The sequence below is a fragment of the Vulpes lagopus genome, chromosome 5 (genome assembly GCF_018345385.1).
Source record: "Vulpes lagopus strain Blue_001 chromosome 5, ASM1834538v1, whole genome shotgun sequence".
Taxonomy (NCBI): domain Eukaryota; kingdom Metazoa; phylum Chordata; class Mammalia; order Carnivora; family Canidae; genus Vulpes; species Vulpes lagopus.
In genome coordinates, this window is record NC_054828.1 from 51836149 (window position 1) to 51864042 (window position 27894).

The 27894-nt window shown below is 43.1% G+C and overlaps 1 protein-coding gene and 1 pseudogene across 1 annotated transcript; both read left to right on the forward strand.

Annotated features, from left to right (window-relative positions):
* Nucleotides 1-1142: 1142 nt before the first annotated feature.
* Nucleotides 1143-6430, forward strand: GKN1 (gastrokine 1). The gene is made up of 6 exons (XM_041757210.1): nucleotides 1143-1232; nucleotides 2991-3044; nucleotides 3137-3274; nucleotides 4413-4523; nucleotides 5408-5555; nucleotides 6194-6430. Exons 1-6 carry the CDS (start codon nucleotides 1221-1223, stop codon nucleotides 6286-6288), a joined length of 558 nt encoding a protein of 185 aa, XP_041613144.1. The 5' UTR covers nucleotides 1143-1220; the 3' UTR covers nucleotides 6289-6430.
* A 19126-nt stretch (nucleotides 6431-25556) lies between these two features.
* LOC121491774 lies at nucleotides 25557-26547 on the forward strand (annotated as a pseudogene).
* The last annotated feature ends 1347 nt before the right edge of the window (nucleotides 26548-27894 follow it).

Genomic DNA, 27894 nt, shown 5'->3' on the forward strand with positions numbered 1-27894 from the left:
GAAAAGCATGTTATCTGGAAGTGAATAAAAGGACAGAGATTGCTTTTATAGCTCCGGGAAGGAAAAAAAGAAAGTCCCCCCTGAGAGATGGGGAGGGTGTGTTGGAAGCAGTGGTACTTCAGTTGGGCCTTGACAAATGTATGACAGTTTCCTAATTAAAGGAAGGCAAGAGGGTCTCACCCCAAGATGGGATGACAACGTGTGTAAACCACAGAGGCATGAAACATCCCGAATGTTCCAGTTATTGCAGGAACCACTGGTGTAGCTGGAATATAGGGATATAAGAGTGATACAGCTGGGGAGGCTTTGAAACCTTCTTATAAAGGACCCTCTGTGCCATTCCAATGAGTTTAAAGCTCATCCCGCAGGCTGCCAGTGAACATCTCCAAGCACAGGTGGGTTGTGTTTGTAAATATATGTACTGTAGGAAGCTCACCTTAGGGAAAATGTGCTGGAATATGGCAGATGGGTGACCAGAGTGATCCATCACACTATTATTAAAGTTCTGGTGAAAGAAGCTGTGGGCGAGACCAGAGTTGAGAGGCCATTCTGAGACAAGACGGAGCGTCCTTTAGGAAGGGCCTGGATGTGTGGTGAGAAGACACTTGCTGAAATGGGTCCCAGGTTTTCTCTCTGTGTACTATGCATGGTTCAAGGTACCCCCGAGAGAGCTCAACAGTGCAGCAAAGGATATGGGTGTGCTGGGAGGCACTAACAGAACATGTTTAGCCTAAGCTAAGTCATCGAGGTGGGTTCAGGAAAGGTACGAAGAGGAAACCATTCCCGCGTCCTTACAGGAGCTGCTATCTGCAGGGCCCCAGCATGTCCACAGTTTCTCATCTACAGTCTTGTTTGATTTTAGGGATTATTCTTCTTGTGACTCTGACTGACATCAACACGTAAAATACCCACACCCACAGCCTCAGTTGGACCAGAAGTTATCATAGATCATATTGAGTTTGCTGTGATATCTTCAACTTCAACAGTGATGAGTCAGCTCGGCTCCATGTCGAGGTGCCTTGCCAACTAGCTAGGTATTCCGCAAGCTTCCTGCTATGCTGGATCATGGCACTGATATGGAAAATGGAGAAAGATAAATCTTGGGCCCACCCTAGTCACACCTCTTTTAAGTAAAGCTCGTTAAGTACAAATATGAGAAGAGTTCTTGTCTGAGCTCATGCCGGCCTCCTCTTCTACTCCATTGCTCTGGTGAAGCCAAGATGAAGCTCACAGTGAGTAGACGATTCCTTTTGAACGTATTCTCTTATGATTAGAGACTGTTAACATTCTGAACTAAGTGGGGGGGCAGGTCTGTTTCTTAGGATAATCTCACCATCATGGAAACTTTGTTTTAAAAAAAAAAAAAATCTCCTTTCATGTCATTGAACCGTGGCGATTATAAGCATCTCAGCGGAGAATGGTAGCTATGCTGGCAGTAGAGAGCTGTCTGCGCCTCGTATACCGTGCTAGCTAAATAAAATTACCTTCCTGGCCTTCTGATTCAGGGCTGGTCACAAAGCAGGCAGTCCTTTGGCCATAGAAAGTGCCCAAACTTTCTCCACATTCTTGAATCCCCCTTTTGACCAAAATTCCTGAGCATGTTCAGGCAAGATGAGAAGCTGAGTACCCAATTAAATGGGTGAGAGACCTACTGTCATGTTCTCTGCTGTGAACTGGATCTCCAAGTAAGAATGGCTTGCTGGAACCCTGACCACAGTCATTTATCCACAAAAACACCTGCTGCGTGAAGCTAGAGCAGCATCTCACCTGTGGCTCCAGATAAAAGGCTGAGAGTGTGGTAGGTAGAGCACAAAACTCCACCAAAGTAACTGGTGGTACTGTGTGTCGCTTGTAAGGAGATGCAGAGGGGATAGAAATCTGATGAATGTTTTCATGCTTTAACATACTAAACACATATTACAGCAGCCTCTGCCTCAGAGTGGAATTGCAATTGTAAAATGACTATCTAGAAATAAGTTCTAATAGCAGCATGGTTTAAAAAAAAAAAAAAAGAAAGAAAGAAAGAAAAAGAAAAAAAAAAAAAAAAGGAACTCCAAACCCAGGTCAGAGACGGTTTCCTCTCAGAGTTCTGCTGTGAACAAGGGGTCGAATCTGATCCAATATAACCTTGGCCCCATCATTTAACATCTGGAGCTCAATTTCCTCACATATGAAAGGGTTGCCCTGAACTAGTAGATCTCTAAAATTCCCGCCACCTCTCACTGGTTAGGAGCCTAATTTTTACCTCCTTCTTAAGCTATCAGGAGAAAAATTAAGCAAATAAAAGAATTACGAATTATGAATCTCCAGGGCAGATCTCAAACCATTTTGTCCCAGGCCAAGGAAATGAGAATAGGTACTTGGAATCGGGCATCTACAGAAAGCTCTGTGTTTGGTAACTAAGGTCACGTACCCAATGACAAAGGACTAACCCAGGTACCCTGGGACAGTTACACACTTCGTCTGTGCCAGCCACACTCAACAGCCAGACCTCTCCACCCTCAGTCTCGGCAGCAGCAGCAGCCAGTCTGCTTATTAATCCATTGCTTTGGGGGAAAAAAATTTTTTTTAAGATAAAAAGAGTACTTTTCTAAATTAGGAAGTCCTTGGAGGAATGAAAGCATCCCAGATCAAATAAGAAAATCAAATCATTTTTGGACGTAATTCTCAGAACCTATATCCATGAATGCTATTCATTTTCAAATGTGTCCTTCAATATACTGATAGGACAGGGGTTTTTCATAAGAGCTACATGAACAATTTGAAAACTATAAACCATAATAACATGATTATTTCAAGTAATTGATCTATACCATCTTGCATTATGATTGAAGCTTTCTGTGACTGAAAAAAAAATACAAGGTCAAAGAAGAAAAGACAGACCACTTAACAGAGGGGTTAAATTAGTAATTTTTGTAAGGTCGGGTTGAGAAAGAAGAGGACACTGTTTTCCATGTGATAGTAGACCCGTGTTACTTACTATCTTCTAGATTATCTTCGCTGGACTTCTTGGAGTCTTCCTGACCCCAGCCCTTGCTTCCTCCGTAAGTATTAAACTTTTTATAAAGTGTATTGCCCAAATGCATTTGTAAAGAAATGTGGTATTAAATCACTGCCAATTTCTCATAAATTCCAGGATATCAACATTGGCGGGAACAGCAACAGCGGTGCAAGTGGGCAACAGTCCGTGAGCGTCAACAATGAGCATAATGTGGCCAATGTGGACAATAACAACGGATGGGACTCTTGGCATGCCCTGTGGGACTACAACACTGTAGGTAGCCAACACGCAATGTCCATGCTCTACTAATATGATTTTTTTTAAGGTTTTATTTACTTATCCATGAGAGACACAGAAAGAGAGGCAGAGACACAGGCAGAGCGAGGAGCGGGACTCGATCCCAGGACCCCGGAGTCACAATTTGAGCCAAGGGCAGACGCTCAACCACTGAGCCACCCAAGTGCCCTGATAGTTCTTTTTTTTTTTTTAACAACAATAAAAATGTCTGCTAACCATAAAAGAATTAAAAATAAATGATTTCTGACTGCACATAATAAGCATGGAGTTGTAAGTCAGAGTGCCTATTTTGGCCACCCGGTTTCACTCCCTAGATATAACCCTATCAATGTTTCCCACAATCAGCTAAAATTCAAACCATTCAACACTAATTAGGATCCACTACATCCAAGCGATTGTGGGGCTGTTAGGCAAATATGAACATCCTTTGGCCTTCCCTGCAGATACACCCTCAGTAACGAGGAGAGACCTGCACAAAATCACTGCGGCCTATCTCAGCCTATCTTCAATTTCCTTCTGAAAAGACAGAAACGGATGTTTCACCTGTAATTCAAAAAAAAAAAAAAAAACCAACCAAACGAAATGTAAATGACAATATTAATTGGTAAGAGAAGCAAAAAAACCAAAACCAAACAAAAACAACAGTTGGCTCTGGTTAGGAGACCCAACTCCGCAGGTACTAGCTCTTTATTTAGCAAACTTTGTACTTTGAAAAAGGCAACTCTTTATCATTTCCGTTTTATCATGTGATCAATTAGAAGACCAATCCCTGTCTTACCTGCCTCCTTGAAATGTTGCGAAGATCAAATGAGATCAAAACGTGATAGCAATTTCGAGTTTATTTCAGCAAAACAGACGTGTGGAGTGACTCCATGCTAGCACCTGAAGGTGAGGCAACGAATTAGACTCTAGGTCTCTGCCCTCAAGAAGTTTGTGGTCCATCCTTAGAGATGTTAGCAATAGGTATGATCGCAAAACTGGGCCCGGTCGGGTGCTCTTAGCTGAGTTCATTACAATCTTGGAGTGTCCTTTCCCTCTGCTGCCCAGACTGATTTCTGGTAAGAAAAGCTCCTTGGGGAACCTGCTTCCTACCCTCTACCATCTTCTTTAACAGAACTTTGCTGCAATCAGACTCTTTGGCAAGAAGAAATGTGTTGTGCACAGAATGAACAAGAATGTCATGCCCTCTCTTCAGACTCTTGACACGCTGATCAAGGAAAAGAAGGTACAAATAAAAGCCTTTTTAATTTGGCTCGAGGGAGGCCTTAGGATTGCCAATAAATAATGAGGTCACAGCCAATTCCTCTTGACCACAGTACATTGTAATGTGCACCACGAAAAGAGAAGAGGAACTGGTGATTGCCTGAGACAAGGAAGCTGCCACCGCACTCCACGCTGTGGCTCACACCTTCCTTACTGGTGGGGATCAAAGCTCTGCTCGAGCCAGGGGGAGCTGTCTACACTTCTCCAAGTGCATTTCGCCATGGAAATTGGGTTGGGGTTGTTCGATTTAGAAATAAAAATAGAGGATACCCAGTTAAGTTTGAGTTTCAGATAAATGATGGGAAGATTATTTTAGCATAAAGTGTGTCCTAGGCGATATTTAGGACACACTTACACACACACACACACACACACACACACACACAGATTTGTTTATCTAAAATTCAAATGTAACTGAGTGTCCTGTATTTTATCTGGCAACCCTAGTTGGGTGCAGAGAGAAGATCCATTGCTTTTTAAAATGTTTGCCTGAGTTCATATTTCTGTATCTGATAAATAGGCATCTTTCATCAACCAGGTAGAGAAAATAAACCCCATTCTCAGAAACTGGTTATTATACAGCTCAATCCAAGAAATACAAAATGACTGAATGAGGTCGAAGCTTCAGAATAAATTCAGCCTCAGACTTCTGCTTTTTATGAGAAGCTGAGGTTTCACATGGGCTAAATCTTTTGGGACAAAGAAATTCTGAGATATACAGGGTTGATGCCGATTATGAAAAGACCCGTGGCCAAGCAATACCCCCTGCTGGCCTGGTATACCCAGTCCTCATTCAATAAACCACTGGGCTGGACCTTCATTCTCTCTCTTCCTTTCCACCCTCAGCTTCAGGGAAAAGGACCAGAAGGACCACCTCCCAAGGGCCTGATGTACTCAGTTAACCCTGAAGGAGTCAAAGACCTAAACAAATTAGGAAAACCCATCGCTAACATGTGCAGGGGGATTCCAACATACATGGCCGAGGAGATTGAAGGTGAGTAAGCTGTTGTATGGTGTACACCAGGCTATTGCTGCCGGAGTCGTCAGACTATTCTCGGGCATGTCCACAGGAGACGCCAATTATTCAGCATTTGCTCTGTGCTTAAAGTGTGTTTAAATTAGTAGCTCTTGCCGGCAGTCTTACATGATAGGTTATTATTAATCTCACTTCCTGGATGAGGAAACTGAGGCACAGGAGAGGTCACAAGTCCCTTGTTTTGGTCAGTTCCAAGCGCTCTGGCTTTGGATTCTGTGCACTTCACCTTTGGGAAATCCTGCCTTTCAAGAGTGGATCTGGAGTCACTGCAAGAGATATTTAAAGGAATGCATGAATTGCTAAGGGACAAAGAGGATGCCAATTTTATTCACTGACTTTTTACAGCTCAATCATTTAATTTCTGCCTCTTCAAAGAACAACTTTCACAAAAACAAAGTATCCACCTACCTAATATAACAGCAGCTTTCTAGATCTCTGAGTTGATTGATTTAGTCCAGATAGTTGGCTAGACAGAGTGAGACAGACTGATCTTGAAATTAGTGCATAGCTAGTTTGGAAACTGTGTGACACTCAAAAAAAAAAAAAAGAATTTTTGAAAAGATATTAATACCAGTTTCTTCTTTTCTTTTTATCAGGAGCAAGCCTGTTCTTAAGTTCAGAAAAGTGCTTCGGTATTAATATATTATGGCTTCTGAACTTTTCCTACTGTGGCGATACAGTGGAGGATTAAAAAACATTTTTGGAACACCTGGGGGCTCAGTGGTTGAGCGTCCACCTTTGGCCCCGGCCATGACCCCGGGGTCCTGGGATCAAGTCCCACATCAGGCTCCCTGCATGGAGCCTGCTTCTCCCTCTGCCTGTGTCTCTGCCTCTCTCTCTCTCTCTCTCTCTCTGTCTTTCATGAATAAATAAATAAAATCTTTTAAAAAATGCTTTTGAATTCAGTCATCAGAATATTTGATGCAAAAAAACATGGATTCTGATGTTTTTATCGTCATTCTGAAAGATTTTCTGCTAGTTATTTTATTTTCTTTAGGTTTCAATAAACTTACTTAGCACTAAATTCTTTATGATTTCTATTTGGAATACGTAGGATCAAAAGTGCAATGTGGTTGTGCGTCGGTTAAGCATCTGCCTCAGTCGGTTAAGCATCTGCCTGGGGTTCAAGTCATGATCCCAGGGTCATGTGATTGAGCCCTGTGTCAGGCTCCCTGCTCAGTGGGAAGCCTGCTTCTCCCTCTGCCTCTGCCTGCTGCTTCCCCTGCTTGTGCTGTCTGTCAAATAAGTTAATTAAAAAGTTTTAACCAAAAAAAAAAAAAAGAAAGTGCAATGTGGTGGCAAGCTGTTTAAATGCATTAGACCCAACAGTTAGCCTGTATTCAGGACCTGTCCCTTATAAAGAAGCCCTTCAGATGCTTTGGATACTACTAACCACAGTTCTGGGAATGGATCCAAGGCCATCTGACTGCCCTGAAGACTGCTCCATAGTTGATGTGCACAGTAACATTTCAGATCAGCAAGTGCAGAAATCCACTCAAAGCAGCTTGCACCAGAAAGTGTGTGTGTGTGTGGGGGGGGGGAGTACAATTATTGCAAGGATATTGGAATATCTAAAATAATCTTACAACAAGAAAATCAAAGAGACTAGAACCAGGAGCTATATTGAGATCAAGACTCAAGTCTCCTCTTTCCTGGAAGCCAGCTATTAGTTCTTCTCTATTCCTCTTTAAATTCTGCTTCTCTCTTCTTTCCATCTTGCAGATGGCTCTTTCTCCACTCATGGTGGGAGATGGCTGGACCATGATGTTAACCTGATCTCCCATGTTTATATGTCTTTCCAGCTCAAGAGGTAAGTCTAATTCTTTTGAACCTCAATCCTAATTTTCCTTGACCCTCTTTGGTTCAAGTGCCCACATCTGGCCAGGGAAGTGGAGTCACACAGTATGGGTACAGCAATGGGGTCTTCACTGAAGGAGAAAGATCTCAGAAAAAATAGAGACTCCAAATGTGTGTGGCAATATGAAACTCAGTTCATTTTTTAAAAATACTCCCATACGTGTTTCTTACATCCTGATGCCATAAGAGGATATCTAATCCATTCTAATGTCTCCAGATGAGCTATCCCTGAGGAACCATAACAAAAAATAAATAAATAAAATAAAGACATTGGTTCCTACCATTTGGAAAAACGGAATATTTACCAGGCCTTATTGGGAAGCAATTATAAATTTTCTTTATTATTATTATTTATGATAGTCACAGAGAGAGAGAGAGAGAGGCAGAGACACAGGCAGAGGGAGAAGCAGGCTCCATGTACCAGGAGCCCGAGGTGGGATTCGATCCTGGGACTTCAGGATCGCACCCTGGGCCAAAGGCAGGCGCTAAACCCCTGCGCCACCCAGGGATCCCTTGGGAAGCAATTATAATAATTTTCTTTATCCTGAGGGAATTTCATTGTTGTTCATGTGATGTGTCCTACCAAAGCATAGAATTTCCAAAATACCTTGAAGCCATGAAATGTGGAAGCTCATCAAAGAGCCATCAAAGATCAAGGTCTTAGAGGTCTTAGATATTGCCCTATCACTGTCAGTGAAAAAGAAAGAAACCTGTGATTCACAAACTGGACACAATGTCATGTAACTGACTTCTGGGAACTGATGAATCCCACATTTCTTAGAAGAATTGTCAAAAAAAAAAAAAGAATTGTCTAGTCACTATTTAATAATAAGGAATTAAATTCTCTAGGAAGATATAAAAGTTTTAGGTTATATACACCTATCAAAATATATTAAGGAAAGGAGCACCCTGGTGGCTCAGTCGGGTAAGCGTCTACCTTCAGGTCAGGTTATGATCTGGGGTCCTGGGATCGAGCCTTGCATTGTGCTCCCCACTCAAGGGGAAGTCTGCTCCTTCTTCTCCCTCTGCCCCCTATATATATGTATATAAAGGAAATATATATAAAGGAATATATATATATATATATATAAAGGGAAAATTGTAAGAATTACAAGAGAATTCAATAATCTCACTGTCCTAGTTAAAGATTTTAACACGTCTTCGATAACTTATAGATGAAGCAGCTAAGATTATAACACAAGCCTATCTTAATGAACTTACGTAGAACGCTTCAGAATGTATATTATTCCTAAGTATGTATAAGACATTTACAAATATTGATCACATGCTAAGACACAAATCAGATCTCAATAAATTTCAAATGATTGGCATCACGAAGAATACATTTTTCTGCCTTCAAGTTAATTAAGAGAATAAATATTCTTTTCCAAATAAAGATAGTTGCATTTGTTTTGAAATCAGGCAACATATTTCTAAATAATACATGATCCGAAGAAGAATTCATGATGAAAGTAGGATGAATTTAAAACTGTGCAATAACAGGGCACCTGGGTGGCTCAGTGGTTGAGTGTCTGCTTCAGCTCAGGGCGTGATGTCGGGGTCCTGGGATCGAGTGCCGCATCGGGCTCCTCAGAGGGAGCCTGCTTCTCTCTGCCTATAAATAAATAAAATCTTTTTTAAAAAACCTGTGAAATAATGAAAACACTACATATCAAAACCTCATGAGTACCAGCTATAGCAAGGGAAAGAGGAAAATCTGTGGTCTGAATGTTCATTTCATAAGGGAAGAACAGTTGAAAATTGCATTAAAAAACCCAGCTTTAAAAATGAGGGAAAAACCATAAACTATCCAAAATAAATAGGAAGGAAGAAATAAAATTGACAATATCAGAAGTTAATAAAATAGAAAAAAAATATACAATAGTAAGACTCGACAAAGCCAAAACTTAGTTCTTTAGAAAGACGTAAAATTGACAAACTTTAGGTAGACATGACCAGAAACCCAAAAAGAAATAAGTGGGATCTATAAATAAATAAATAAATAAATAAACAAACAAATAAACAAACAAGAAGCAGAATTAGGTCTATAACTACAGACAACAAATTGCTGTCAGAGGAGAGGAGGTGGGGGATGGGCAACATGGATGAAGGTGACTGGGAGATACTGGCTTCCAGTTATGGAATGAAGAGGTCACAGGAATAAGTGGCACAGCATAAGGAAGACAGTCAGTGAGATTGTAATAGCATTGTGATGGGACAGATGGTAGCCAAACCTACAAACAAAGCATAGTGTACAAATTTGTGAAATCACTACGTGATACACTTAGTGTCACATCATGTGTCAACTACAAATTTTTTAAATAATTAATTTTTAAGATAAATCACAAGCAATGCTAGAAACAAATGAAAAAGGAAGCCACAGACGCCTCAGATACTAAAAGGTTAATAAAATGATATTGTGATCTCTATATTAATAAATCTGGAACCTTAAGTAAATTGAATTTCTAAAGCAAGAATCTACCAAAGCTCACTTGAGAAGAAATATAGAGCCTGAGTAATTCTACAACCATTAATGGAAATGGTTCAGATGTTTAAAAACTTTACACAAGAAAATTACAGGCCAAGGTGGTTTTTATACTGAGATTTAGCAAAAATTGAAAATACAGATTATTCTAGTCTTATAAAACTATTTAAATGTATAAGTAAGGGTTGGTGGGGGTCGAGGAGTAGTCTCCAACTCATTTCATTAGAATACTATTAACTTGCTTCCAAAGCCTGACAGGGATTATATGAAAAAAGAATAATACAGGGCAATCTCTGTAATGAATATTGATGCAAAATGTCTCAACAAATTTATAGCAAATCAATTGAGCAAAGTGTATAAAAGATTGAATACAGCACAACTATGTTGTATTTCCTAGTAGTGCAAGTTGGTTTGATATTAGGAAATTAAGAACGTAATTTAACCCACTGAAAAATCAAAAGACAACAATCTTATAATGTATCTAAATAGTAGTAAAATTACATAGTAAAGTCAAATATTCATAATAAACAAGTAATTCTCAGAAGATTTAGAATCAAAAGAAAGTTTACTAATCTAAGATTATCTAAAAAACTCTACTGTAAGTATCATGTAAAACAATGAAAACATTCCTCTTAAGAAGACAAATGCCTGTCATTAAAAACTTGAGAAACATTGTACGGAAAGTTAGTAAAGCAGATAAAGAAATAAATAGATTTGAAAGGAAGGAAGAAAAAACTATCATTATGCCCAGATGGCATAGTTTTGTGCATAAAAATACAAACAAGTCTCTAGATAATTTATGGGAGTCAGAGCATTTATAAAGCATTTACAGGGGCGCCTGGAGGGTGCAGTTAAGCATCTGACTCTTGGTTTCAGCTCAGGTCATGATCTCAGGGTCATGAGATTGACCTCGCATGGGACTCCGTGTTTGCTTGGAGCTTGCTTAAGATTCTCTCTCTCCTCTCCCTTTACCGTCCCCCTTACTTGCTTGCTCTCTCTCTCTCAAAAGAAAAAAAAAATAGGAAAAAAAAAAGTTCCTGCATACAAATAATGGCTATCAACTATGCGCTGCATTCCTATATATCAGCAGCAAACACGTAGAAATTTTATTTTGAAATAGCATTTATAAGAGCAGCAAAATGTACCACACAACTTGGAAAAATTACTAATTTAATGATATTTCTTTTTTTTCTTTTTTTTTTTAACGATATTTCTTAAGTGACTTCTATAGGCAGAGCGCTACTGCACACACTTAAAATTCATCAGCAAATACAAATGCAAAGATCTTGCCTCGTGTAGCTATATTTTAGTTACAAGGGGCAGATATAAATGATAAATATAATTAACACATAAATGAACAAATATGTAAATAAACAGTAGAGTATTTGGTGGGATAGTATTACGTAGTACTGTAGAGCAGGATATAAAACGATAAATACCAAGGGAAAAATGCAGAGCAGGGGAAGGGGAATCAAGTGCCAGGAAGAAAGAGGCAGTTGGCAATTTTTAATAGGTACGTCGGCTAGGCATCATCGAAAGACTGAAGGAGCCTACGTAGTCCACCTTGCTAATATTTCTGGGTGAAAAGCGTTACGGGCAAAGGAAATAGTGAGTGGTACAGCCTAAGGCAGAAGGGTGCCTGGCATAGTGCCATAGCATGGAAGTCAGGGTGGCTGAAGGAGAATGAACAAAACAGAGAGTAGAAGAAGATGAGGGCAAACAGGTGATGGGCTGGGGCAGGGGGGCTGTGGGGAGGGCAGGTTGTGAGGAGTCCTGTAGGCCATTGTGAGAAATTCAATTATCATCCTGGGTAAAACAGGGAGACACTGCAGGAAATTGAGCTGGGGTAGGATGCAATCTTCCCAAGTAATATATCAAACAAAAGAGATGCTAGACCTCTCTGGAAACTATTAAGAGACATTGAGGTAATGAAGAGAAATCTCACAGAGGAAGACATGGACATGGCCAACAAGCACATGAGGAAATGCTCTGCATCACTTGCCATCAGGGAAATACAAATCAAAACCACAATGAGATACCACCTCACACCAGTGAGAATAGGGAAAATTAACAAGGCAGGAAACAACAAATGTTGGAGAGGATGCGGAGAAAGGGGAACCCTCTTACACTGTTGGTGGGAATGTGAACTGGTGCAGCCACTCTGGAAAACTGTGTGGAGGTTCCTCAAAGAGTTAAAAATAGACCTGCCCTACGACCCAGCAATTGCACTGTTGGGGATTTACCCCAAAGATTCAGATGCAATGAAACGTCGGGACACCTGCACCCCGATGTTTCTATCAGCAATGGCCACAATAGCCAAACTGTGGAAGGAGCCTCGGTGTCCATCGAAAGATGATGGATAAAGAAGATGTGGTTTATGTATACAATGGAATATTCCTCAGCAATTAGAAATGACAAATACCCACCATTTGCTTCAATGTGGATGGAACTGGAGGGTATTATGCTGAGTGAAATAAGTCAATCGGAGAAGGACAAACAGTGTATGTTCTCATTCATTTGGGGAATATGAATAATAGTGAAAGGGAATATAAAGGAAGGGAGAAGAAATGTTGGGAAATATCAGGAAGGGAGACAGAACATAAAGACTCCTAACTCGGGGAAACGAACTAGGGGTGGTGGAAGGGGAGGAGGGCGGGTGTTGGAGGGGAATGGGTGACGGGCACTGAGGTGGACACTTGACGGGATGAGCACTGGGTGTTTTTCTGTATGTTGGTAAATTGAACACCAATAAAAATTAATTAAAAAAAAAGAGACATTGAGGTAGACTAAGCAAACACGGAGAAATTATGGCCACAAATCAGAGGGTCTGTTATTACAAGAATGTCAGCTCTCCCTCCATCTGCAGATCCAAGGTCATTCAAAACACATTCCCAGCAGGCCGAGCGTGTGCATGGGTATAGTTTCGAATACGCAAGATCAAGGGTCCTTGATGTTTCCAAGCATCTTATGAGTAGAGGCACTGACTGCTCTTTGTTCTCAACTATTTTTGCAAGGATGTTTGGATAACGAACAGCCTTGGAGGAGAGGTGGGTGAGAGGATGGAGCAGTTGGGTGATGGGCATTAGGGAGGGCATGTGATGAGATGCACACTGGGTGTTGTATCCAACTTATGAACTATTGAACTCTACATCTGAAACGAGTGATGTACTCTATGCTGGCTGATTGAATCTAAATAAATAAAAACAAAAGAAACCCAGCCTTGGAAGATAGAGATAGTATCTCTTTTTAGAGCAAAAAGTAGGCATGTTCACTGTCTATTATAAAAGATTTGAGTTCCCTAAGCTTACACCCCAGCAAAGAATACACCCAACTATTTATGCAAACTTCCCTCTGGGTCCACGTGCATTGCCCTGTGAAGCTCATGGACAAGGGGCACTGACCCAAACATGCTCCTGCTCATACTACTTGCTGCGCTGTGACTAATAAAGTCCTTTGTGTCTTACCCCGGGGGCTCATGTCTCCTATCATCATCCATCAACTACAGCAGGTTAACTTTTCAGCTTTCAAGTAGGGTAAAGTCTCAGAACCTTCTTAAAAGGGCAAACCCTAGCCTCATTGCTGCTGTAAAACAACAAAATGGGTGAACCTGACCTTTCATAATTATCACAAAGACATGGTAATGAAGATAATGCAATGTGAGTGCTGGGACGTCCAAATATATCAGTGCAACAAGACAGAAAGCCCACAGACAGGTCCACACACCCATAGACGGCTGAAATAGGATGTAGATCGCGTTCCAGGCCTGTGGGGAAAAGACAGCCTTTTTCCATAAGTGATGTTAAGATAATTAGGTAGCCACATGGAATACAAAGAAACGGGAAGATAACTCCAGCCCCCTACCTTAACGCCATATATTTAGAAATCGATTTCATGTATGTTAAAAATCGGAATGTGAAAGGCAAAATAAAAAGCCTCAAAAGGTGAAGGTGACTGGGTGATGGGCACTGAGGTGGGCACTTGACGGGATGAGCACTGGGTGTTATTCTATATGTTGACAAATTGAACACCAATAAAAAATAAATTTATTTTTAAAAAAGCCTTAAAAGGTAACATAGAACAATAACTTCAGGACTATGGATGGAGGGAAGGATTTGCTAAACTTTGCAGAAAAAGCTCTAGCCATAAAGCAAAATATTGATAAATTTCTCTGCACTAAAAACAAGAATGTCTTTTTATCCTCAAACACCAAAAATAGAGCGAAAAGACGAGCCACAAACTAGTAGAGAAGTTGTCAACACACAAACTGGATAAAAGAGCAGTACAAAAATTATATAAAGAACTCCTGCACCTTAACAAGAAAGAGATGAATTCGTAGCAGAAAAATGGACACAGATCTGTTTCTAGAAGAAAAGGAACTCTGAATAGTGAATCTAGATATGAAAAGATACCAACCTTGTTCATAATAAGGAAAGTGCGTATTAAAACCATAGTGATTGGAACACCTGTGTGGCTTAGCATGTGGCTCAGCGTCTGCCTCCAGCTCAGGGTGTGACCCCGGGGTCCCAGGATCGAGTCCGCGTCGGGCTCCCTGCAGGGAGCCTGCTTCTCCCTCTGCCTGCATCTCTGTCTCTCTCTCTCTCTCAGGAATAAATAAATAAAATCTTAAAAAAAAAAAACAAGTGATAGATAATTTTATACCCAACCTATTGGCGATTAAGTCAAATCCAGGGTGTTGGAGAGGATGTGAAGTAACCGCCCATGGCCGGGGCAAGTGTGAGTTGGCACAGCTGCTTCAGAAAACCAGTCAGCTTTGCCCAGCACTCCGAGGACGTGAGGTCCCACGTCTCATCCTAGAGAGATTCTTGCTCGTGGACGCCCGTGCACACGTTACAAGAGTGTCCACAGCAGCAAGTGTCTGGAACAGCAAAAAACTAGAAACAAGACGAATGTTTGCCAACAGGAGATTAGATAAACACATAGTGATATGTTTACTTAGTAGGATACTAACCGTCACCAAGAGAAAACCGAATTAATCACAGCCACGCACGGCAACACGGCTGTAACCCCCTGGAAAACAATGTTGAGCCTACAAAGCAGACGGAGGAGGAAAACACACTGTATTCACGTAAAGTTCAAACACGCACTAAACTAAACAACACGTACATTTGATCTTAGAAACACCCTCCTACGTGGTCAAACCATGACTAAAAGTTAGGGGACGATAACCCAAAGTTCAGAATCGTCATGCACATCGGCCCCGACCCGCCAGAGGGACAGGAGGGCGCAGCAGGGGCGGCCAAGCTTCCGAGGAGGCAACGCCGCCCCTCGTCGCCCCCAGATTGAGGGGTGAGCACGGGCTGCGCCCCGTCGGCACTCTTACACTCTGCACACACTGCTAAATAGTCTTATGCACCAACCCGAGACTTAATCATAAGGTTCAAGGCACAAAAGGTGGGAGAGCGCCCTGAAGACAGTGGGCACAGGGCCATGGCGGGAAGACGCTGCCCTCTTGGGCCGCAGAGAGCAGAGGCCTGTCACCTCCGGCTCAGCTCGAGCCCCGTGGTCGCCAACCTGTGGCCCTGCCGTGTCCCCAGGGAGCCAGGTCCCTGGGCTGTGGGCTGGCCTGTGCCCATGGCCCAGGGTCTCAGCCTGAGGCCACCGCACTTGGGCTAGGCCTGGCCCATAAACCAGAGGAACTCGAACAGAGCCCTGGTTGCCCTGCCAGCCCGGGCCAGGGGTCGGGAGGGTGCGGGGAGCCTGCAGAGCTGCCTCGCAGGGTCATCAGGAGTTTTAGTCCAGCTCACAGCCCCTTACAAGCCCTCACCCATCACCTGGACAGCTTTCTGGTCCTCCTCCCCATCGCACTCCTGGCAAAACTAGATAGTTGAAGCCAAACCTCCAGCGATGGATGCTTCCAGAACATTAACTAATACATTTTAACCTAAAGTCAAGACTTTTCCAAGGAACTTCCTTATCAATAGACACATGTATCTATTAGCTGACGTTTACATTTCCCAAATATCCAAAATAACCAAGCAAGAATATCAGGAAGCAAAACCAAACGTTACATTTAAATCTCTCCAACCCGGATGTTCAAATTAGGCTTTAACCATCCTCTTTCCTGGCATTGCTTTGATCCACAAGATCCTGTATCAGACAATAAAAATCACAACTCAGCTCCCTTAATTAGAAGTATTATCAATAACACATCCCCTTTCAACTCTATGCCATCCATCTATCATCTATCTATCATCTATCATTTATCTATCATCTATCATCTATCATTTATCTATCTACCTGTCTATCATCTATCTATCTGTCTATCTATCTATCATCTCTTAAACAAGTATTATTTAGCACCTCATATGTGATAGACTTTTCTAGGTACTAGAGATAAAGTAGGCACTAAGGAAAAAAGCAGTGGAAGTGCCTGTTTTTGTGAAGTTTACACGGTGGTGGAAAAAATAATAAATAAATAAAAACACAGGATGAATAATGATGAAAAACTATTGAGGAGGGAAGAGAATAACATGAAGGAAGAAGAACCATCAACAGAAAGTTGAGATGGGGGGGAATATAAATTCAGTTTAATTTGGTTGAACTTCCTGATACTCTTGATTATTTTGGATATTTGGGAAGTGTAAAAATGAGTGAATAGATAAATGTGTCTGTTGATATGAAAGTTCCTTGGAAAAGTTGAGTTGCTGCTTTATATTAGACAGGCAGGTGTATAATGAAGGATTTGGCTGGTGTCTGTCCCAGGTTCCTGGGGGGTGGTTTCTAAGTGATTGGAGCATCTTTGTTATTCATAGTGGTCCTCGCAGGTCACACCTGATAATATATGTTAATGGAACGACTCAGGATAGGACTTGGTTATTCCAGAAAGAGCAACTATGTGATTAGAGGGTTGAGCCTGTGAATCACATGATAAAGGCTACTGTCGGAGGAGGGGAAGAGGCTGCAGATTGAGCTCTATGACCAATGATTTAATTAATCGTGCCTATATAATGAATCCCCAGTGAAAACCATGGACCCCGAAGCTCAGGTAAGCTCCTCTGGTTGACAATCCCCCACATCAATGTCAGGAAGGTGATAATCTTGAATCTATGGAGAAAGGACCGAAAAAAGCTTCATGTTTGAAACCCTCCCACACCTTGCCCTGTGCATCTCCTTTGGGCTGGTTCTGATTTGTAGCCCAGTGTTAGAATAAAACTGTCATGGTCATCACGCTTTGCTGAGTTCTGAGTTGTTTTAGTGAATTATTTTTTTTTAATAATAAATTTATTTTTTATTGGTGTTCAATTTGCCAACATACAGAATAACACCCAGTGCTCATCCCGTCAAGTGGCCCCCTCAGTGCCCGTCACCCAGTCACCCCCACCCCCCGCCTTCCTCCCCTCCCACCACCCCTAGTTCCTTTCCCAGAGTTAGGAGTCTTCATGTTCTGTCTCCCTTTCTGATATTTCCTACCCATTTCTTCTCCCTTCCCTTCTATTCCCTTTCACTATTATTTATATTCCCCAAATGAATGAGACCATATAATGTTTGTCCTTCTCCGATTGACTTATTTCACTCAGCGTCATACCCTCCAGGTCCCTCCACGTCGAAACACATGGTGGGTATTTGTCGTTTCTAAAGGCTGAGGAATATTCCATTGTATACAGAGACCACATCCTCTTCATCCATTCATCTTTCGATGGACACCGAGGCTCCTTCCACAGTTTGGCTATTGTGGACAACACCAAAGAAACAAACAATCTAATCATGAAATGGGCAAAAGACATGAACAGAAATCTCACAGAGGAAGACGTAGACGTGGCCAACACACACATGAGGAAATGCTCCGCATCACTTGCCATCAAGGAAATACAAATCAAAACCACAATGAGATAAGTGAGATCCCACCTCACCGCAGTGAGAATGGGGAAAATTAACAAGGCAGGAAACCACACATGTTGGAGAGGATGCGGAGCGAGGGGAACCTTCTTGGTGGGAATGTGACCTGGTGCAGCCACTCTGGAAAACTGTATGGAGGTTCCTCAAAGAGTTAAAAATAGACCTGCCCTACGACCCAGCAATTGCACTGCTGGGGATTTACCCCAAAGATACAGATGCAGTGAAACGCCGGGACACCTGCACCCCGATGTTTCTAGCAGCAATGTTTTAGTGAATTATTGGTACTGAATCTGTAGGGCTAGTGGAGAGCTGCGGAATTTGTCACCAGCTGGTCAGAAGTGACAATGACCTGGAGATTCATATCTGAAGTGAAGCCAGTCTTCGATAATATGTACAAATTTGATCGTGTCGCTTTCTTTATTACATTATCTATGTTCTGACCTTCCCCCCTCCCAATTGTATTGGCTAGAACAGTGAGAGCAACGTGAAATAAAAGGTGATAGCAGATTCACTCCACGTACAACTCCATTTTTTTCCACCATGAAACAGCAGGCTCGCAATCAGTTTGTCGAAGACACACTGGAAGATCTGTTCTGTCTCATTTATGTGATGTTTGTTAGATTGTCCTAACTTTAAAAAGAAAAAGAAATGAAGAAGATAAGCCCTAAAAAAAAGTTTATATCTGGAACGAACTCTCCTAAGTGACGTAGGAGAATAAAACCTTGGTCAAATAAGAACATGTAAAAAAAAAAAAAAAACAAATAAGAGCATGTGTCTATGATTTCAGCATCATTAAAAGGTCTGTTTCACAGTCCGAGATAAAACATTTAACTTAAGTGGAAACGGGTGGCAGCTTCTAATGAACTGTTCTTACATAATCACGTTGTCCTGCTTTATAGCTAAGGTGCAAAGAATGGCTCCCTGGTCATATCTCGAAGTATCACACTCAAATCCATCTTCCAAAGTTAGAAAATTTTCAATCTTTTTATCTCCGTGGTTTTTTTTTGTTTTTTTGTTTTTGTTTTTGTTTTTTGTCCTGCGTGTCTCAACTCCCCTAGGAGTATACTCATGTTTACAGAGTTTTCCTGGTGACGCTTACTTCTGTAATGGAACTGGAGCCCAGAGATGTCTCACTGAGCCTAGAAGACCCCTCAACGATTGCTAGGACTTCCTGAATTACAGCTGCCACTATGTCGGGACAGGAGGTCTTGTTCTAATGTTGAAAGCCGGAGACTTCAAAGAGATGTTTTTATTTGCTCTCGCCCACCACCCACAATGGAGTCGGTGCTCAAAGCTGGTCCTTCTGGAACTTGTAACTGTCAGATGTGAGGCTGGAGCTGAACCTCCGGCTTTGCCGAGGTTTGGCTCCTGGTGCAGATTCCTGCTGAAGCTGCATTATGGTTCATCCAGATGACTTTTACAACCAAGTATGTGTTGTCCAAATATTGGGCTCTGCTCCAAGTCAAAGAATTAGCTCGGGGTGTCCTTAATAGTTCTCCTTCTTTTCAGTTTTATGACTTAACAGATTGTGCCTTTTAAAACATTATTTGTGAATTCTTATTCTCCTTAAGCTTATTTTGTTACTCTTTCGAATTCATTGTGTTGGCTCGCAAATTTATTTGTGCCATTCTTTTCTTTGTTTAATAATGCAAACATTTACCTTCACTAATTTCTTCCTGTGTGTAATTTGACTGCATTCCTCAATTTTGGACATATATTCTTGATATTATAGTTATTTATTTAGAAAGCCAATAACTACATTTTTTCATTTCCTCGTTGACAAAAGAATATTGTAGGACAGTACCTTGAATGCTCAGTTTTTTATATGTTATTTGTCCTTTTATTGTTGATTTATAGTTTTATTTCATTGTGGTAAGTGAATGTAGTCTATGAAACCTCTACTAACTGGCATTAATACAGTTTTTTTTTAAAGCCTAGGCTATGAATAATTTTCAAAAACATTCCAGGAATATTTAAAATGAATGTGCGTCAGCTCCGGAACTCAAAATAGAATGCAAAGTTATAGAAGGTGGACCCCTTGAGTAGGGGTTGACTTGATGACTTGCTTCTAATAAGGAGAGCACAGAAAAAGAAAAATGGTAACTTGGCAGTGGAGGAACTTGACAGATACTAGCTGAAGGACGTGATCACGGTCAACATCACCGCTCATGTTAATATCATGTGCCTCTGGGACGCCTGGTTGGCTCAGTGGTTGAGCGTCTGCCTTCAGCTCAGGGTGTGATCCTGGAGTCCTGGGATCGAGTCCCACATCAGGCTCCCTGCATAGAGCCTGCTTCTCCTCCCTCTTCCTATGTCTCTGTCTCTCTCTGTGTGTCTCTCATGAATAAATAAATAAAATATTTAAAAAATATATATCATGTGCCTCTGATACGAGGTGTCCTTCGCCAGCCTGGTATTCTTCCCCCAAATCCACAACCACGGTATAATCATGAGAAAACATCAGACAAATCCAAACTAAAGGACATTTTACAAAATGCCTCGTAGCACTCTTCAAAGTTGTCAGGATCTTTGTGTTAGTTTCTCAACAAATTGCCACGATCTTGGTGGCTTAGAATAACACATATTCATTCTTTCATAATTTTGGAGGCTAGAAATCTGAAATTAAAGTGTCAACAGCATCACCTCCTTCCAAAGGCTGTAGGAAGAGTGCTTCCTTGCTTCTTCTGGCATCTGGTGGCTCCTGGAGTTGCCTGGCTTGTGGCAGGATCTCTCCAAGCCCAGCCTCTGTCTTCACGTGGCCTTTTTTTTTTTTTTTTTTTTTAAGATTTTACTTATTTATTCATGAGAGAGACAGAGAGAGAGAGGCAGAGACACAGGCAGAGGGAGAAGCAGGTTCCATGCAGGGAGCCCAACTTGGGACTCGATCCCGGGTCTCCAGGATCACGCCCTGGGCTGAAGGCAGGCGCTAAACCGCTGAGCCGCCCAGGGCTGCCCATTCACATGGCCTTCTTTCTTATATTTCTGTATCTCAAATCTTCCTCTCCTTTCTCCTCTCAAGACGCAGTCAACGGATTTAGAATTCACCCTCAATCCAAAACAATCTTATCCTGAGGCCCTTAACTTAAATTACATCTGTAAAGACTCTATTCCCAAATAAAGTCACTTTCACGGGCACCAGGAATTAGGGCTTGAACATACCTTTTTGGAAGACTCGATTCACTCAACTCCAAGGAGACTGAGAAACTGCCTCAGATTACAGGAGACAAAGGAGATATAATGGCTTGATGCAGTGTAGGATCCTGGATTGAATCCTGGGACAGGAAGGGGACATTAATGGAAAAACTGGTAAAGTCCAAATAAATTCTGTGGGTTAATTAATAATATTGTGGCAACATTAGTTTCTTAAATTGTTTAACATCATCTTCTTAATATTGTCTAAACATAAATTTCAGTTTTGATCATCGTGCCACAGCTGTGTCGGATGTTCATTTATATCAGAGGAAGCTAGGTGAAGGCTGTGTAGGAACTTTCTGTACTATCTTCACACTTCTCTATAAATCTAAAATTATTTGGAAGGAAACGTTTTTTTAAGTAAGCAGATCAGACTATTTTATTAAAAGATAAAGACTCAAATTTTGTTTAAAAACCCAGGTATTAGAAAAGATAAAACTAAAAGAAACACTGACATGTGTGTGTGTGTGGGGGGGGATGGCAATGATATAAAAGTGCATTTTAAGTAAATAATACAATTAGGAATGTTAATATTATTGTCAAAAGAGTACAATTTAGGGCAAAATCAGTAAATAAAATAATAGGAAGTCATTTAGGATGATAAAATATGCAATTCACACTGAAGGCCTCACAATCATAACATTTGTTATAAACCAAATTATGTAGATTCAAACAAACAGAAAAAAAAAATCTGTTGGAAATGCTAAAAGAAGCTATAGCAAAATTACAAAAGGGGAGAGACCTTATCACACTCACCAGCTTTTGACAGATCAAATACACAAAAAGAGAATATGAAAAACTTGAATATTTAGGTGTTTGTACATGGCCTTAGACTCACCATGAAATGCAGACTCATGTAAGTGCAACAAATATTGTGAATATTATGAGCTTTGGTGACGTGATTGGTCTCAAGTGACAAACAATTCCTGATAGAGTTCTAACCTAAGAAAGTACTGTCTTCCTTCAATTTACGTGCATTCCTGAAAGTTGTGGTGCCGACTAAGTAGTCACAAAATTAAATATCTTTGTGTTTAAAACAAGTAAATATCCAAACCCAAAAAAACCCCATAAACAATATAAGATGAGTCTTTATGGTATGTGCCTGATAAGAACCACTGAACAAAGTTAGCAGAGCATCCTTCCAAATGACTTCCACTTCCACCCCAAATTAATTTTGACAAAATTCCCTACAATTTTAAACAATTTTCTTAGTATGTATTACCTCCGAGTAGTAAAGAGGAAGCCCCTCTATATGGTTGGGATATCTTAAGTAGGCACAAGATTTTTTTTTTTTTTTTTGTTTTACAGCCTGAAGTTACCTGGGTCTTCTAATTAATAGAATTCTCTAGTTAGGGGGCCATTGAAGCCATTGACATACCTGTTTTCTTATCGTGTGGCACTTGGTTGGCAGGAATGTGAAACCAAATTCCTTGGTTACACTCCTTATGCCTTTTACTCTTGAAAACCCTGAAGTAGCTGGCAGAGGCAGGCTCTGCCCCAGGGCTCCAGCTCTCCACTCCCTTCTCCACCATTCTGAACATGGTTTGCTTGTTTGTTGTTTAGTGAGGGGGGTGGAAGGGGCAGAGGGCCGAGGGAGAGAGAGAATCTTAAGCAGGCTCCACGCCCAGCACGGAGGCCCACGCAGGGCTCAGTCTCACAACCCTGAGACCACAACCTGAACCAAAATCAAGAGTCAAGCTTGAAAGACTGAGCCACCCAGGCGCCCCAGAACAGGGAAGTTTGTGCATTGGGATGGGCATCTGTCCAGAGGCAGCCTCGCTTCCAGGGGTGTCCATGCTTTGTCAAATGCTTTCTTTTTTTTTTTTTAATTTTTATTTATTTATGATAGTCACACACACACAGAGAGAGAGAGAGAGAGAGAGAGAGAGAGACACAGGCAGAGGAAGAAGCAGGCTCCATGCACCGGGAGCCCGACGTGGGATTCGATCCCGGGTCTCCTAGATCGCGCCCTGGGCCAAAGGCAGGCGCCAAACCGCTGCGCCACCCAGGGATCCCGTCAAATGCTTTCTTTACAGGCTGCGGCGGTACCGCTGAAGGCAGCCCCAGCTCTGCCCCTTCCCTGCCTAGTGTGGCAGTTCTCATTTCAGCTCTGCGGTTGAGATGTCTTGAAGGCACCTGAGCGAAATGGAAACTGGATTTGTTGCTGCAGGCAGCTGCTGTCGGGCCGGCATGGACCCGTTCCTGAGTCATTTGTACCCTAAAGGTTTGACTATATCTAATTGCCTCTGATCCCGCTTTCACTTCCAGCCTCCTGGATCTGGATATTTCTCTATGTCCCATGAATGTACTGTTCAGGCAATATTTTCTTGGCCTGAATCATGAGCCAGTGGGTCCTTGCCTCAGTCTGATCCTTTATCACAGTATAGGTAACAACATCCTTCCATCTTCTGCTAAAACAAACACTTGAGGTTGGAGGAGGACTTGGGAAGAAGAGTCTTCACCGGGTTCCTGCTAGGTTTTCCCAGATTAATGTCACAGCTAAAGTACATCCAAGTATCAAATCCCCTAATGCAAATGTTATCATTTGCTTGAGGGGACTCTCAATGCTATGATTGGACTGAGGGTGTCTGGGTTCCTAATCCTTTCCACAGACCCCAGTATTCTGGAAGACGTTGATTGGCTTTCCCAAGTTCCAGAGAGATAGATAAATGAGGTTTGAAAGCAACTCCTCTGCCTCTCAAACTCTATTTTTTTAAAATTATTTGTCCAGTTCAAAGGGAATATGAAAGAGAGAGAAATACAAAGGTTTTATCTTATTTTTTATTTTTTTAAAGATTTATTTATTTATTTATGATGGACAGAGAGAGAGAGAGAGGCAGAGACACAGGCAAAGGGAGAAGCAGGCTCCATGCACCGGAAGCCTGACATGGGACTCGATCCCGGGACTCCAGGATCGCGCCCTGGGCCAAAGGCAGGCGCTAAACCGCTGAGCCACCCAGGGATCCCCCAAATACAAAGGTTTTTAAATGCCCCCTGGACCAGAGCTGAAGAGGAAGCTGAGCCCATGGCGGATACCACCAAGGCCTTGTCAAGGGGGTTTGAAGATCTGGCAAATGGCCAATAGGACCAGCACCGTGACAACGCTATGGGTGACTCTGTAGTCGTGAGATGGAAGGGACGGTTGTTGGAGCTGCTGGTGTCTCTGTCTACAGGCCTTCCTGGCTCCAGTGGATAGTGACCATATTAGAGTTCACCTGAACAGACTATAGCCAGGTAATAACAGAGGGAAGCCCTAAATGCATTTTTGAAAATTATTTTTTAATGCAAAAATAAGACAATTAAAAATTCACCCTTCTGGGTTCTTGATACCCATTAATAATATTTAATCCCGAAATATACAGATTGGCTCATCTGTAGCAATGTGGCGAAGGCTGTATTTTTTCATCTAGGCCATCATTTGCCCTTCACGGTGTTAGGTCATGAGGCCAGGCATCATGATGCCCAGGTGGAAACTGAGCCTTCCTGAGGTGAAGGGATTCATTTAGAACCATTTATTTTTGCTTTTTGTAAGATTCGTTTTATTTGTTCATGAGAGACACACACACAGAGAGAGGCAGAGACACAGGCAGAGGGAGAAGCAGGTTTCCTGCAGGGAGCCCGATGCGGGACTCGATCCTGGGACCCCGGGGTCACGCCCTGGGCCAAGGCAGATGCTCAGTCACTAAGCCACCCAGGCGTCCCATTCAGAACCATTTAAAAGGATTTGTCTCACACATTCCGTCACAAAACATCATTCATTGAGAGAGTAAGCATGGGATATGGAAAAGAGAGTTTTAATCTGTATAAATACCAACAGCCAAGTGTCAGATGCAAGCCAACTCGTCTATTTGTTCTCGTTGTGGGGAGTATCGAATGTTAGAGCGCTACAGGGTACGTGAAGTCCCCATCACACACACACACAGTTACTCTTCGTGAGACCAGGGCCCTCCCAGGACCTTCCGAGTCTTCTAGTTAAGCACACAAGGCAGTCAGTCCACCAATGCTTCTTTCATGCTTCAGCGCTGTAGATGGGCCCTCTCTCCTCAGCTGTTCATCTTTCCAGTGGAAATTCCTCAGGAAACAACCAGACTCAGTAGAGCCGCACCGCCACCCCCGCCCTCGCCAAACCACACACGCACCCCAAGATGAAAACGCTCAGCTCAGCCCCCTCTACAGAAGCAATACAGAAAGGAGCCTTCCCACTTAGATCTCTAGAAACTACTCTTCCCCAGCGCCCCACCCCATGGCCACCAGGGCACGGTAGGAGCTTGGTCATACCATAGCCCACCTCCTGTAGTACCAGGGTAGCAGACAATGTCGGGTGCTGGATTAGGCCTGGCTGGATTTAAAAACTACTCGGGGCCTCCGGGGAAGAATCGAAGCTAGGATGCCCACCGTACTACTCAGCAATGACCACCAACCACGGAATCTCAGCAGCGCACTAGAACAGGCATTTACTTTCACCCGTCTCTGGTCAGCCAGCCGGGAATTGGCGGACCTGGGCTGGGCTGGGCTGGGCTGAACATCCCTGCTTCAAGTTCTGAACCCCGCTGGCTCTACACTTCCACATGTCCCATTCTGAGCTCCAGGTGGAAGAGGCCGCAGCCCCCCTGCCCCAGGAGGAATTCTTCTCAATGTGAGGCCGAACGTGCCAGAGAGCATCGGCAACCGTATTTTCTGAAACAATAGAAGCACGTTTCAAATCCTTGTTGGCATGACGTCTACTATCTTTCCATGGGCCAAAGCAAGTCATATGGCCAAGCCCAAAGTCAAGGAAGTGCAAGGAAGTACAAACCAAAAGTACAGGGAAGTAATTCCCTTGTGCATCTCTCATGCAAAAAGTCCCATTGCAATCAGCATGGATCCAGGGAACGGTGAAGAACTGGAGCTGAAAAAAATCAACCTGCCACACTACTTCTTAGGGTTGTTGAAAATATTAAATATAATCACGTGTGCAAAAGTGTTGCTGCATAGCAAGCATGCAATGGCCATTTGCTTCATTCCGTGACACACATTCTAAGGCCACGCTCTGATGTAGGGTTATTCGGGCTGCAGGAGACGCCTGCAACGTGGCCTCCAGCAATTCCTCACTATTTAGGCATACTTTTCCTTACTTCCAAAAGTAGAGCCTAATTCTTGCCTCTCAGATCTAAGGTAGCCTTCGTGACTTCCCTTGACCAACAAAGACGGGTCAGAAGTAACGTTCGGAGTCGGTGGCCGGCTTGCACCAGAGCTAAAGCTAAACATCATCTGGGGTTGATCTCTTGCCACGAGCAGGCTGATGCTGCCGTCCAAAGACTTCTGTGAAGAATGTGATGTCAAGTGTGTGGCCTGTGACTCCTATGTGGGTCTCTGCACATGTGATGGATGTGATCATGGCTCTTACCGGGGGTGCTGCGTGATCTGCGGGGGAGATCTGGAGTCTCTGATAGTTATTGTAATAAGGAGGGCATCACCTAGGAGAAGGACAGAGATGGTTGCCCAAAGATGGCCAATTTGGGGAGCTCTGAGACAGATCTCTTCCACGAATGCAAAAAATACGGCCTCAAGAAGAGGTGATTAGTAGGTAGCCTCTTCCTCCCATCTGTCAAGTTGCCCCAGCTGCCAGAGGAAGATGCCTCCTACTTGCAGCACAGAGGGAGTGAGGCCAGAGCATCACCGAGTGTCTGCTGGTGCTGGCCCTGCGCCACCTTTCTCCTCCTCTTCCCCAGACACGTGGTAGGAATGGGAAGGGAATCTTCCTTCACAGAGCACTCGGCAGACCGTATCAGAGAAAAACTGGTAGATTGGTTCTTGCTGATTCTTCTTGAATTCAAGAAACACGTCTCTGTTTTCCAAATTGGTACCGTTCTTTCTACACCAAGAGCTTCTGAAACGGGAACGATATCATTTCAGTCTTCGGTTTGAGAGGTTGAGGCCCTGACTGCGAGACTCCCACAGTGAGAAACATATTCTTGGCAGCAGCTGTGACGGCAGCTGGCCTTGGAGAGACACCTGCAGTGTCGTGAGGAGCTCTCGAAACGACCCATGTGGGCATTTAATCTGGTAACACTTGGCACACGGTACCGGTTCAGGTTGTTTTTCTTCTGAGAACTTAGAAACCCTTTCTGCTGGTGTTGTATTAATACAGCAGGTATTTCTTTTCTGGTAAGAAGAAGAAAAAGAAGGAGGAGGAGAAGAGGAAGAGGAAGAGGAGGAAGAGGAACAAGAAGAAGGAGGAGGAGGAGGAGAAAGAGGAGAAGGAGGAAGAAGAAAAAGGAAGAGGAAGAGAAGAAAGAAGAGGAAAAAGGAGAAGGAGGAGGAGAAGGAGGGAGAAGAGGGAGAAGAGGAGGAGGAAGGAGGAGAAGAAGAAAGAGAAGGAAAAGGAGGAGGAAGAGAAAAAGGAGGAGGAGAAGGAGGGGAGGGGGAGAAACATGCTGAGACTTCAGAGGCCCAGCTGTAAGAAGTCTTGCCACCTGCGCCCGGGCCCCTTGGTCCCTCCGGTGCTCACCGTCGCAGCCCCCGGCAGAGGACCCGTCCCCAGGAGGCCGTGCGGGCTGCGAGGCCCGGTGAGCCCCTGAGCTGGGGCGGGCAGCCAGCCTCCGGGTCCGGCCCAGAGGACCCTCCCAGGGCGGTGGCCCCCCGGAGACCCCCGTTAGAGGCCGAGCCCGCAGCCAACGCAGGGAACCGTGAGCAAGATAAGCGATTGCTGCCAAAGTCACTGCGTTTGAGGAGGCTTCTTTGCAGCAGCAGGTGACCGCAACGCCGGCCAGTGCTACTGAGCCCACAGTCACTGCAGTCGTGCGGGACCAGGCGGACGGACAGTCCCTCCATCCCCCCTCTATTCCCCCTCCATCCCTCCTCCATCCCCCATCCCCCCTCCATCCCCCATTCTCCCTCCATCCCCCCTCCATCCCCCATGCCCTC

What these genes read in the sequence shown, in the direction of transcription:
- GKN1 (XM_041757210.1), top strand. An exon ending in CCCCAGCCCTTGCTTCCTCC is followed by an intron (nt 3,045 to 3,136) that starts GTAAGTATTAAA and finishes CATAAATTCCAG; the next exon opens with GATATCAACATTGGCGGGAA. An exon ending in CCCTGTGGGACTACAACACT is followed by an intron (nt 3,275 to 4,412) that starts GTAGGTAGCCAA and finishes CTTCTTTAACAG; the next exon opens with AACTTTGCTGCAATCAGACT.